At 43.9% G+C, this 12,845-nt stretch overlaps 1 protein-coding gene across 1 annotated transcript; it reads left to right on the top strand.

Moving 5' to 3' along the window:
* The first annotated feature begins 220 nt into the window (after window positions 1–220).
* GRSF1 (G-rich RNA sequence binding factor 1) lies at window positions 221–11,030 on the top strand. The gene is made up of 10 exons (XM_033160882.1): window positions 221–703; window positions 3,589–3,745; window positions 5,077–5,232; window positions 5,325–5,468; window positions 6,373–6,508; window positions 7,297–7,472; window positions 7,605–7,726; window positions 8,546–8,681; window positions 9,551–9,635; window positions 10,828–11,030. The coding sequence occupies exons 1-9, from the start codon at window positions 236–238 to the stop codon at window positions 9,610–9,612; spliced, it is 1,557 nt and encodes a 518-aa protein (XP_033016773.1). The 5' UTR covers window positions 221–235; the 3' UTR covers window positions 9,613–9,635; window positions 10,828–11,030.
* The last annotated feature ends 1,815 nt before the right edge of the window (window positions 11,031–12,845 follow it).

Raw genomic sequence — 12,845 nt, 5'->3', positions numbered from 1 at the left:
CCTTAGCCAAAGCTGCGGGAGAAGTTCTCTCCTGAGCCCACCACCCCCAAATAAACCCGCTCTGAGGAGAACCGAGTCCCCCTTCCCTTCACAGCGCTAGGCCTCGCTTCAGCCGCCGCCGCCGCGCTGCGCCGCCTGCCAGAAGCAAAGGCCCTCCCGCCTCCCAAGTTCCCTCACGCGAGGCCCAGGCCTCGGCCTCGGCGTGAGGGGCGGAGCGAGCGAGCGGCCTCCTGGGATGCCGCCTCCTGACGCAGCTCCTCCCTGCCCGCCGTGGCTCCGCTGCAGGCCGCCTGCCGCCGCCTCCGCGCATGTGCCTCAGGCTTTCGTAGCGGCGACGACAGCGGCAGCCGCGGAGACCACCACGACGACGCCGGGGCTTCCGCCTCCTCCCATGGCCGGGACGCGCTGGGTGCTGGGCGCGCTGCTCCGGGGCTGCGGCTGTAGCTGCAGCAGTTGCCGCCAGACCGGCGCGGCCTGCCTGCCGCTGCGCCACGCCGCCTCAGTCTCCTCCTCAGCCGCCGCCGCCGCCGCCTCCTCCTCCACCGGTTCCCTCGGCCTCTCCGGCCGCCGCCGCCTCCTGTTCTTGCTCGGGGCAGCCACGCAGAGCCGCGGGTTCGCCGGCTCCGCCGGGCCTCTGCCCGGCTTCGGCGCCCTGAGGAGCTCGCTGCTGCCTCCGGCCCTCGCGGGGAGATGCTACAGCCAGGTAAGGGCTCTCCTGAGGGGAGGGGAAACGGGGAACAACCCCCCCCCCCCAATACTTCGGGGCGCCTTTGGGAAGTGATTCTCCACACACACCCTCCCAAAAGTGTGCGCGTGAGAGGAATGGTATTTATTTCGTTTCTATACCGCTTTGTAGTGTTTCTCTCCTCCACCCCCCCACCCCGCCTTCGACAGGGGATCGTGTTCGTGCATTTGCTCCCAAGGAGTGCAGGGCGGGTGGTGCCCTTTTTATCCTCGCGACGGCCCTTTTGAGGTGGGCTGGGAGGGTGTGTGTGACGGAGACAGACTCCGGCCCAAGGTCACCCCACGCGCCTTATGGCTGAGTGGGAATTGGGACGGGCTCTCTGTGGACGGCGTGGCTTCGGCTTCCTTTTGCTCACTTACACACACGTGCACCACAAACACACACGTGTGTGTGTACACACGCATACACACACACACACACACACACACACATATTCATACACAAAACCAAAATACAGCTCCCCCAAACTGATGTTATTGGTTGGGACGTTTCCTGAGATTTATATGCCACTTGGCTGTAGGACGAAAAACCCTCTATAAAGCGGTTTGCGCAAGATCTTGCATCTTGCAAGATGAAACAGGGATATGGTCACTAAAAGGAAAAAAGAACACAGCCAGAATTCGAAACATACAAGAAGTTGAAAGCACATGGAAATAAAGACTCATCAAGTTGGTGTAGAGGCCTTGTAACAGGGTTGTTGTTTTTGGGGGGTGGGTAGCGTTTGGATCCGAGTTATGGGAGAAGCTTTTTTTTGTGATCTCTCCAGAGTGATCCTGTCCTTTGAGACCTCTGGAGGGTTGCTGCTTTCAGCTATTGCTTGCTCTTCCCAACAGTCTCTAAAGAAGCTCCCCACCCCCTATTTCCCAGGGTGAAGCTGTTTTCTGAAGGACTGGGAAGAAACCACTTGCCTGCCTAAACTGCAGCTGCAGGAGTGACCAGATTATATAGCCAGAGGCGATTGGGGGATTCTCTCCCCACCCAAGCTGCTTGGGGGGGGGGGGGTCCTTCTGACCATGATGTTCTGTGTTCTTTCTCCAGCTGGAAAGGATACCTGGGTGTTGTTTGCTGGGTTTTCATCTCAGGTTGCCCCATTGCCCTTTCTAGTGCAATGAGCATACAACAGTTTCTGTGATATTACAGAAGCTTCTTGAGCATTCTTGCATTTGGGGTGAGGTTGGGAGAGGGGATCTGCTGGATGGGAAAGGGGCCTTGTGTACTGGAAGACAGCAGGTGAGGTCCTACTTCTGACCTGACATGGAAGGAGAAGGAGAGGCCTCAGAGTTTCAGTGGCTGGACACCTGGAAGCATGGTGCTGGCCATGTAAAAAACAGCACTGCTAGCTGCCCAGCTGTGACCCCCTAATGTGAGGGTGCTACCCTGAACACCTTTGGAAGGAAGAATGGGACATAAATTAATAACTAAATAAGTAGATCCCAGTTCCCCACCCGCATCTCTATCTAATATTCCAAATTCTGGAGAAACCTGTGCAGCCTTCTTGTTTCTTCACCCACCAGTTTTGTTAGGGGCTTTATCTCTAACATACCCAATTCATGAACTGATGAAAATGTGCTTTGCTGACACTGGAGGTACTTCTAGACAACCTATTTTTTGAATAGATTTGTTGGATTTGTTTGCAGAGAGATTAGACGACATGATCATTCAATGGGCATTCATTCTGATTTGTTTGTTGGGAGGTTAGGTGGCAGTTGCATCAAAGCAAGTGTTATCCAGCACTTAACAGTGCATTTTTCCAGTTTTTTGCTTATCACCAAAAATCAATTTTTGGGAGAAGTGGGTTTGTTGCACAAGACCTCCCAATCAGCTATAACTGTGCAGCCTAGATTTGCCAGTATGTAACTGAGGTGGAATCTGCACACATACAAAAACCGTTCTGAAAATGCTTTTTTAAAAGCGTTTTTAGAAATACATTGAATTTTCCATAAGGCTCACCATCTAGCGTCACATTGCATATTGCACTTCAAGCACACTTAAAAGATTTTATTTGCAGCTGTATAGCTGAGTCCTCGATCTCACCTAATTGTTGACTAGCCCTGGCCTTCAGATGTTTGAGGGGGAAATTCAGCTAGGTACCCATTGCTTCACCACATGGTCCTAGTAACTGAGGAAAGTTTATTTCCCCCCCCCCCACTCTTTGTGCATATTTAAGATTACAGCAGCAATTGTAATCCACATTCTTGATTGAGAGTCATTTGAAGTAATCAAGGATGCCACCCTTGTTCCTTCAATTCTGCTTTCCTTTCAAATTATTATTATTGTTATTATTATTATTATTATTATTATTATTATTTTCTCTCAGCAAATATGTAACATAAACTCTTTTCATCCAGATCATAATGTGTTTTCACCTTGGTGCTGAGAAAATTTCCCATCCCATTGAAGAGACACACTTATGACATTGAGGACATGCCTCAGAGCCTTGTTAGAGTATCACATGTGCTTTTTAAGCAATCTGGTCCCTGCATGAGACATGCTTCAGTCCACTTGTCACATTGCAGTGGTGTCAGGTGACCTATTTTTGCCCATGTGATTTGAAAACAAACCTTGCAAGCAATAGGCTGATTTCAAGTGCTGAAGAAGCCCTGCGAGTAGTGCTTCCCCAGTGTATGGCGTCAGGTGTAAGGAAGACAGGCATGGCTTGGCTGAAATGGCCTCACAGGCCTAAATAGGTCCATGGGTCCCACCCCGGTCTAGAAAATACTGAATTAAATGGACCAATAGTTTGACTCGGCATGAGGCAGATACCTGTATTCCTGTTTCATAAATTGTGCCCTGATTATATGTTTAGTTACAAATATAATGTTGAAACAACTTTCTCTTTGAAGGAGCACAGCCCTCCATTTCATGATGAATATCCGCCTCTCTCAGAGTATGACCCATCTCCAACTAAGTCATGTGGCGAGGAAGATGATGTGTATCTTATTCGGGCCCAGGGTCTGCCTTACTCCTGCACCGAGGAAGATGTTCTCAACTTTTTTTCAGGTAATTTCATCCCCCCCCCCGACCAGCCCACATGGTGATGTGGCTAAGGGTCTGGACTACAAATCACATAAAATGCATGCTTTAATGTTGCATGTTGGGGTTTTTTTATTGGGGGGCAGGGAGGCTGGTCAGAACTGGGGCTGCCAGGAGGGAGAGGCAAGGGGAGCTTCTCTGCCAATGTACTCAAAGCAGCTTCTCTCTTTCAGCTAGAGGGCACATGGGCACAGCCAGGATTTATGTTGTGGGGGGCAGGACACCCACCTGTAATCATCCTCTGTCTGGCTGTGTCTAGCAGATTCAGAATGAAATGCCTCACCAACAGTTGTTTTAAATTACTTTCCTTTGACCCCAAGTGCTCAGAAAAATCTCTCAAAATCTTTCTACAATTTCTACTTTTAGTTAAATATTTTTATTTATTTACTTGATTTAGGAGGAGGCAGCTTCCCCCACGCCCATGAGAGGGCGGGGAACATTTTTGGGAGCCAGTTCACATCTCCGCTCCTCCACATGCAGCTGCTGGGTGACCTTGGGCTAGTCACACTTCTCTGAAGTCTCTCAGCCCCACTCACCTCATAGAGTGTTTGTTGTGGGGGAGGAAGGGAAAGGAGAATGCTAGCTGCTTTGAGACTCCTTCGGGTAGTGATAAAGCGTGATATCAAATCTAAACTCTTCTTCTTTGTTTGTATTGATCTCTAACAAGCTCTGAGAGCCTTTCCAGCTGTAGAGCAGTATAAAAATGTTTCCAGTAAATAAGGCTACGTACATTAATGTGAGGCACATATGCTGAATTGAACTATCTAGGAGTTCTGGCTAACCAATTAATTAAGTTTAGATTTCCATGCTGGCGCAGTGTCTGGGACTGTGTACTTCTGTTGAATCTGTTCAGAACTGTATTGATTGCCTACATTTCTGTAGAGCTTCCTCTGGTTGTGGAGCCTGTAAAATGGCTATTTTCAGAAGCTCACAATTCCCTAGGCGTACTCATTGGCTAAAGCAATTAATCATTGTTATATGTTTTAATAAGCACAGAGGGTTTATAAATAACTTGGCACACCGTGGAAGAGCATCTGTAAAAGTAGCGGTAGATGTGCCAACATACTGAATTCCCAGTTCTGTAGCTGAGTGGAGTTGTTGAATCCTTGGTGCTTTTAATACAACCCTGAAGATACTGGACAGTCATCCAAATGGGGCTACCTCATTCAGGCCTTGTTCCTTTGGTGGAGGGGAATTTGGTGGCATTCTGGTATGAAACATCAAAGTGTCCCATTGCATCTTAATCAGAAAAGAAGGCACCTGAAGTTCCTTCATCTGCCTACTTAATAACCTTGTAGGCAGCAAGATTCGAAATGGTGTGAATGGCATCCACTTCCTCTTAAACCGAGATGGCAAACGCAGAGGAGATGCTTTGGTTGAACTGGAGTCAGAACAGGATGTGCAAAATGCCTTGGACAAGCACAGAAGATATCTGGGTCAGCGTTATGTGGAAGGTAGGCTTTTTTTTTGCTTGGCATTAAGTATGATTCAAGAACTCATTGCACTATTTAACGCTGCCTCTTGTGGGTTTTTTCCCCCACTGCAGTTTTTGAAATACATAATGAGGATGTTGATGCCATCATGAAGAGCTTGCACTCCAGTTCAACATCTGTGACAAATGATGGAGTGGTGAGACTGAGAGGCCTTCCCTACAGCTGCAATGAAATGGATATTTCTGAGTTCTTCTCAGGTGATTCTGCATGGAGTAGCGATTCTGTGAGCAAGTGATTGTGAGCCTGTGTCATCTAATGAAATGGGGATTTTTATTTATTTTTAAATCACCTTATAAGAATCTTGTTTGTTGTACACCTGATATGGAGATGTCAAATGGGGTTTCTAGGGTGAGCAAGAAAAGTTAACTCAAGGGGGGGGAATGCAGAAACAGGTTTAGATATGACTAGAAACTCCTTGTTTTCAGATCAGGAAGAATTATGAGTAAATTCTTTTTCAGATCAGGAAGAATTCTGATAAAGAGGATACAAGGATGATCTGATAGCATTAGTGGAATTGTTCTTTCCCAGAAGAGTCGAGTAACAGAATACTGTAATTCAGAAACTTGTTTTTAGTGGTGGTGATATTTTGTCACACAGGGTAGAATTAAATGGATGCATTGTTTCACATTTAGTTTTAATTTGACACCTGGCAGTGAACCAAAGCTGGACATACCATCATAGTGAATCTGCTTTATCTAATATTGTGCTGTATGAACAAGTACCCTAGGGGGCCTTCTGCATATCGTGTGTGTGTGTGTGTGTGTGTGTGTGTGTGTGTGTATATATATATATATATATATATATATATATATATATATAATATTTAAATTGAATGGGAGCAGGTCAAAAGGGATGCAGGTAGAGACAGGAGAGTCTTTTGTTTCATGTATGTTTAGCTTCAGGCGCTTGAGACTGATCCATAACATTTTTGCATCAGTTTGTAAATTGTACAAGAAGCAAGTGCTAAAGTGTTAGTGCCACTATATTTAAGGCAGCCTTTGATGTGCAATTTTATCATGGAGCATGAGTTCATGTTTTGCTCCTCTTAGGAAGAACAGAGCAAAATATGCCCTGCTGCTACTGAAATGCCTTCTCTTGCAGGTTTGACAATAGTTGACATAACATTTGTCATGGACCAGAGGGGAAGAAGGAAAACAGGAGAAGCATTTGTGGTGTTTGCTACCCCTGAGATGGCTAATCAAGCCTTGTTGAAGCATAAGGAGGAAATTGGGAGCCGGTATGTTGCTATTGGAAGATAACATCCATGAGAGGAGTGGTGCATATATATTTTTAAAACAAACTTTAAAAAAAAGCAGGTGGAAGTTGGATGTATGCTGTCTTCTCCAATGAAAACATTATGCTGGATTGGTTGTTGTGAGGAGGGATGGGACTTAAGAGGGGGTGATTGTATGTGCCTACATATGTACATTCCAGTATTGTGTGTTTAAGTAGCTAGCAGTGGATATTGGAGTAGAGAAACCTGGGTTTCAATTCTGGTGTCAGTCATGGATTTCACATGGTAGATTTCAACAGGGCCTTATCTTCTGCCTAAGTTGTCATTTTAAATGAGAATAATAATATTGACTTGCTTTATAAGCTTGTCAAGAAATGAGAGAGAGAAAATACTCTGAATTTGTTCACATGTAATAAATAATGGTTTTGCATTACATGAATGAACCTTGAGCTTGTATACTCCCTCATCCCTTCGTACACTCCAGTTTTCTCTGCATTTGCATTTAACTGTTTGCTAGTCTTACACCTGAGCTGGCAAACGAAGGCTTGAACTTTCCCTGTAAGCCATAATTTCAACACATAGGTTAATTGTGGTTTGGATGTGACAGACCTGGGTTTATATTCTGGTTTAGTTCTTATGTAGATTTGAATACGTTCCTCTTGTCTGTCCGTTTCTGGTTTTTGCAAAAGTAGTAGTGCAGGAGCTTGTCTGAACTGAGCCTTTGTGTTTTTGGTAAATATTAATCCTGATCTAACTCTTCTCACTTTAAAAAAAACAACCACCCATTATAGATACATAGAAATATTCCCAAGCCAAAAGAGTGAAATTCGAACACACAATGGCTTTTTCCGGGGCAAGATGATGGGCTATCCCACTCTGAAACAAGATTCCGAATCTGTTTTTGACGAAAGTGAGTTGAATGAGGCCTTAAGACCGACTGCTGTGTATGAAAGTGATAAAGAAAATGGTAAGTCCATACAATACTTACCATTTGAGACATCTTTGGCTTGCCTCTTTATGTCCCCCACATGTTGAAGAGAGGCAGACAGGACACAGATGTAATTTGCACACATTCATTCTGGCCTTGTTCACTTTACAGAAGTTTTTAAGCAAGCATTTGAAAAGCCTCGGGAAGTGTCGGAGTCTGGGAGTTTCTCCTCGCTTCACTTTGTTCATTTGAGGGGTCTGCCATTTCAAGCAACTGCACAAGATATTATAAATGTACGTAGGGGTAAGATCATTTAAAATACCCTGAACAATTTTATTAGGAACTGCTGTATTTATCCTTCAAAACGGGAATTTTAGCTTTTGTCAGTCACTGAAACTTACAAGTCCTGATTAGCCTGAAGCAGTTCTGCAAGCAATTTGCCAAAACTCATTCATCCCTGCACTTCTCTCCTGAATGCCACTACTCATGACCTGTTCCCAATAAGCTTGTGCCACCAGGAAAATCAAGAGCACATTAGAGTATTATTTCAACTTTTAAGTCTTGGAGAGGGTTGAGACAGTGAATGGTAACGCTGTAATATTCACATTCAACAGCCCTGAGGATTGGGCTTATTGGCCTGCTACTCCTTCAGTACTAATTAGGCTCCCCCTCTTGATTGTGACTGATTCCTGGCCTTTAGGAAAATGCTCAGAACCACTTAGTTGCGCATGAAAAGAGAATGGAGATGATCTTTCTTTAACATCAATCTCACACGATGTACAGCTTCTGAACTGAGGACCTTTTCAAAAGCAGTTTTGGGTATGGCATGGTCTGCACTTTTAAAGAAAACAAGTAAAAAATTCAGCAGGACATGTCTGAAGTAGCTTTTTGATGACAATGCAAAATGTGTAAGCTTCAGTTGTGGAACAGGCCCAGCTTTGTACAACAAGCAATTTGGCTTATTATGTCTGGACAGCAGCTAAGACCTTTTAACAAATTACTGCTAGTCACAAATATAGAACAGTAATTCCACTGCTTCTGCTCGGTCTTGGTTTTTCAGATTCTGATAATTAAATCTTTACTTTCACCCCACGTGCCTTTCTTCTTTAAAGTTCTTTGCTCCCCTGAAACCGGTGAGGATCACTATGGAATATAATTCAAGCGGGAAAGCAACCGGAGAAGCGGATGTTCACTTTGAGACACACGAAGATGCGATTGCAGCCATGGCCAAGAACAGGTCAAACGTGCGTAAGTGGAACTTCTGCATTTTCCCTGGGGACACAGGATTAGAAGGGGAGTGCTGAGGCACAGCAGTGTCAAACCAGAAGCAGGAGGAGTATATAGCAAGAGCCCTTTAGGAAGGTACATATTTTTTCCTTACTTTAAAAATTCTTTGCGAAGATGCCCTCCTCTGATGTAGACTGCCAGGAACAGAAAGATGACAGGTTCTCTATTTTGCCCTTCCCGCACCTGCCTTGGGAGTCAGTGTAAGAAAAGATTCCAGAAGCATTCAGATGATTCTGTTGTGCAAATAGTTAGAGAGAGCAAGAGGTCTTCCAGTGGGGCGAATGGGAAAATACTTTTTTGGAAAGTTGGGATACAAAATTGCGCTTTTGATCACCCCAGTTGCAAGCTGTTTTGCTGGGGCGAGTGGATGTAGAGAAAACCATTTCTGCAGCACAATGCCTGAACCTGTTCTGTTTTTAAAACCTAATACTGCATTTTGAAGTATTAAACAATTGTGATGTATTGCATGTGCCTTATGAGGCTTGTAAAATCATGGTTCATGTTTAGTCGCAAGGCTGCTCATGACAAGTGAGGAATTCTTACATGATGACACTGCACATCAGTATGTGTCTAGCAGTTTCCAAAAGGCATTGCAGGCAGGTCTTGTTCGTTTGCAGTTCCAGAAGTCACTTCACAGCTGTGGAGGGACCATTTTAAGCAGCTGTGTCTGCCGTAAACTGGCTTTCTGGAAAAACTGAGGTCAGTAATGTAGGTATCGGGTAAATGGTGGCATGTGGTGCTTGATAAGTGATGTGCATTGCTGCATAAACTTCCTGCACAAACATTTCAAAGCATGAACAGAAAGTTAAAGCTGTTCTTCTCTCCTACAGAGCATAGATACATTGAATTATTCCTGAATTCATCACCAAGCAGAAAAAATGGTTGCCAGTGACGATGGCATAATTCCCAAAGTATGTATAGGTGAGTGTTAAGGAAAACTTGGATTTCTCTAGGAAACCAGACTGTCAAGTAAGCATCTGTAGAAATAATCCAATCTGTAGTTGCAGTGAATTAAAACTTCCCAGATTCAAATCATTGCCAATATAAACAGCCCAAGGCCTCTAATTTGGAGATCATAGGCAAAATGTGAATGCAAGAAGAGCCCTGGTAGATCAGACCAAAGACCTATTTAGTCTAGTATCTTGTTTCCCAGAGCAGCCAATCAGATGCTTCTGGGGCTCATGAGGGTATCCAGCTCCCCAGTAACAGGCATTCAGAGGCTTGCAGTCTCTGATCCCGGAGGCAGGATGCAGCCATGATGATGTGTAGCCACTGCTAAGTCTCTTTCTCCATGAATGTGGCTATACAGTGGGCAATTTCAGGCTTAAACCTTTTGGTTTAAGGTACAAATTATCCTTCTATGGGGTGTTACTCCATTTAATTCAAGGCTTTTAAATGCAAACAGCAAATAAAGGTGCAATATTAGAGAAGGTAGTGGGGAAGTGGTGGCTATATGGGATTTTCATGAGGTAACCATGTGAAATGGCCTTGAGAAGCCTATACTGGGAAAAGGTTGCTGTATGCTGTTCTCTGATCAGGTTACTGGATGTGTAGGGAGCTTTGCCCCGCTTGTGCTCATGCATTCAGGGTGAATTTTGAAAGGGTATTTTCTAGTGGAAGCAGTAATTCTTTTTCAGTTTTTCTTTTGTAATCTCGTCTCTGTTCTTACGTAAATTGTGACTTTTTGGAGCATTGTCTCTATTTAAATACCTTGTGGTAGAGTTTGCTATAATAAAAAAAGCAGTCAACCAAATTAAGAGCAGCACTAGTAAGAGATCTCGTATTCAGGACTTAAGTCTGCTGTGCTAAAAGAAAGTTAAAAATTAAATTCTGCATGCATATTTGTTTTGTATAATTTTGCTAATCCTAGAAAGGAGGAAGGAGCTTTGCTCTTTGACAACTGGAAACCTCCCTGGGCTAAGATTGCTGCTAATTATTGCTCTCACAGCCCTGTATTTGCAGGCATAAGGGCTGTTGAGATTCTCCACATGCTAAAGATACCCAGCATGTTACTGTTGTGTTACATTTGAAAGCTAGAGAAAGAGGAGGGTATTGGGCCAGGATGACTTGCATTCATATTTGTTAATTCAACACCCTCTTTCCCAACAGGATAAATCAAGATGCATTTCATTTGCACATTTTCCTAGAGCTGGAATATAGGCGTTCCCGTAACCAGCAAGGATAAATTCTAAAGGACACTTTTTCTCCTGAATTGCCTTTCAAAGTAAATCTAGCAGCTGCAGCTGCAACCCCACAAATCGTTTGTGCAGGATCTGTTTAAAACCAAAATTAAAGTTGAACTGTCCTTAAGCTTCTTGTTACATGTCCTGGTAGACGGGGGGCCAAGCTGTGATGCACACAGGGTTACATAAATGTCAGTTTCTAAAGCATGGGTGGTTGCTGATTGTTTCACTGTGGTTAAGCAAGATAGACGTGGGCTCTGATTTCAATCCCAACTCAACAGCTAAACAAAGTTAGGGGGAGAAGTGTGAGATTCTGTAGCCTGCTGCCAATTGCTTATCTGTGGTAGGTAGAACAGTGTTACATCTACACCAGTATGTTGCATGGAACTTAACGCCAGAAATGCTCTGATGCAGTAATTCATGGTAGGAATTCTATGGGTCACCACAGGACTGAAATGCCCCACAGAGGAGATAATTGCCCAAAGAAAGTCCCTTAATATTGACTAGGATAGGGAAGCTGAATTGCAGCATATGCTCAGCAGAGCACACATGGGGCTTTTGGGTCAGATGTTAGAAAGGGTGCTGAATACTGACTATAAAGAAATTGCTGTTTCTCCATAAGTAGCTTCAGCTGTATTAACATTTAACTCAGAAGTTAGCAGATTGTCACGTGTGGGGTAAAGACTTGAGGCTTTCATCCTAGTATGATGGTTAGGTTGATGCAACAGCCCTTGGATCCAACTAATTCCTTACATGAAAACAGATTTTTACCATGTGAATGGTTTGAATTTACCATTACCTTGCTTGGTTCTGCCAGGACATGTGAGAGGACTGATAAGAACGTTGCCAGCATTATACGTATGCAGCCAAATCCCAGAGGAGTATGAAGTGTATGGTTGCTAACATACGCAGAAAGTTTAAAAATGCTAGTGCCCATACCTCAGCTTTTCAAATAAACTAGCTAGGCATTGAAAGGATTTTCAGGTGGGTGATTAAAGATTGCCAGGTGCTTTTGACCCCTGTACAAATCTGTTCTTTTCATAGTAGAGACCAAGTTTAATAGGTGAAGCTGAGCCCAACTGCTGCTGCTGCTACCACTAAGTATAGTGACAAGTAGGTGTTAGACATTGCTTATTAGTTTTGCCTGTCTGATCAAGTCGATGTATTACTCTTAATAAATGAAAGCTTTTTTTCTTAATGCAGACACTGTGCTTCAGGGTTCTTTATCTGGTTTTGACACATTTCAACACAGCTTTCAAAGGCAATACCAGTCCATTAACCATAAGACCTCTAAGAACCACACCTTTCTTCTGATTGTACATAGAAGCTACTTTCAAAAGTAAATGTGTTGGTCAGTTTTGTGTATGATCAGTAGTGCAGCTAGGGTTTATGGAAAACTAGAAGATACAAAAAGTTCCATAAAAAATAGTTTGTCTACAAGGCAAGTTTGCCGCAATATAAAGTAGTATCTGTTATTGAGGTGTTAAGCACAAGAACCTTCCATCAAAAGTGGTTCGCCAATTCCCAATACTCCTGGTATCAGTTGAAATACAAAAGCAGCCAAGGACCATGCACTTTAAAATGCTTAGTGAAAAAGCTCCCTTGTTAAATCAGACTTTTAAAATAAAGTGGAAAAGGCAATTGTTGTGTACATCAACATGTTGATTGTGTTACATGCTTTAGTTTAAGTCATATGAGAATTAATGGACCTAACAGCCATTTTCATTTATTTCAATGGGTTTACACTAAGTAAGACTTAGTAAGCAGACATACTCTACTCTTGCTTGCAGCTATATTTTCCTCTCTACAGCTGCAAGGATGTAATTGTGCTACTGGTTAACCATGTCTTCCCTGAGAATGAAGTCTAAAGCCAGGACTACAGCAGCTTTGTTCAACCTTTGATGCTCCAGTTGTTTTGGGCTACCTGGAGGGCCACAGCTTG

Source organism: Lacerta agilis, chromosome 9 (genome assembly GCF_009819535.1).
Source record: "Lacerta agilis isolate rLacAgi1 chromosome 9, rLacAgi1.pri, whole genome shotgun sequence".
Lineage (NCBI taxonomy): Eukaryota > Metazoa > Chordata > Lepidosauria > Squamata > Lacertidae > Lacerta > Lacerta agilis.
Note: the sequence above shows the minus strand (reverse complement) of the source record. Positions and strands in the feature narration are given on the sequence as shown.

Excerpts from the sequence above, each read along its gene's own strand:
- GRSF1 (XM_033160882.1), top strand. The coding sequence starts at position 236 with ATGCCGCCTCCTGACGCAGCTCCTCCCTGCCCGCCGTGGCTCCGCTGC. Across the intron at positions 704-3,588 it reads CGGGGAGATGCTACAGCCAG|GAGCACAGCCCTCCATTTCA; the intron begins GTAAGGGCTCTC and ends TTCTCTTTGAAG. Across the intron at positions 3,746-5,076 it reads TGTTCTCAACTTTTTTTCAG|GCAGCAAGATTCGAAATGGT; the intron begins GTAATTTCATCC and ends ATAACCTTGTAG.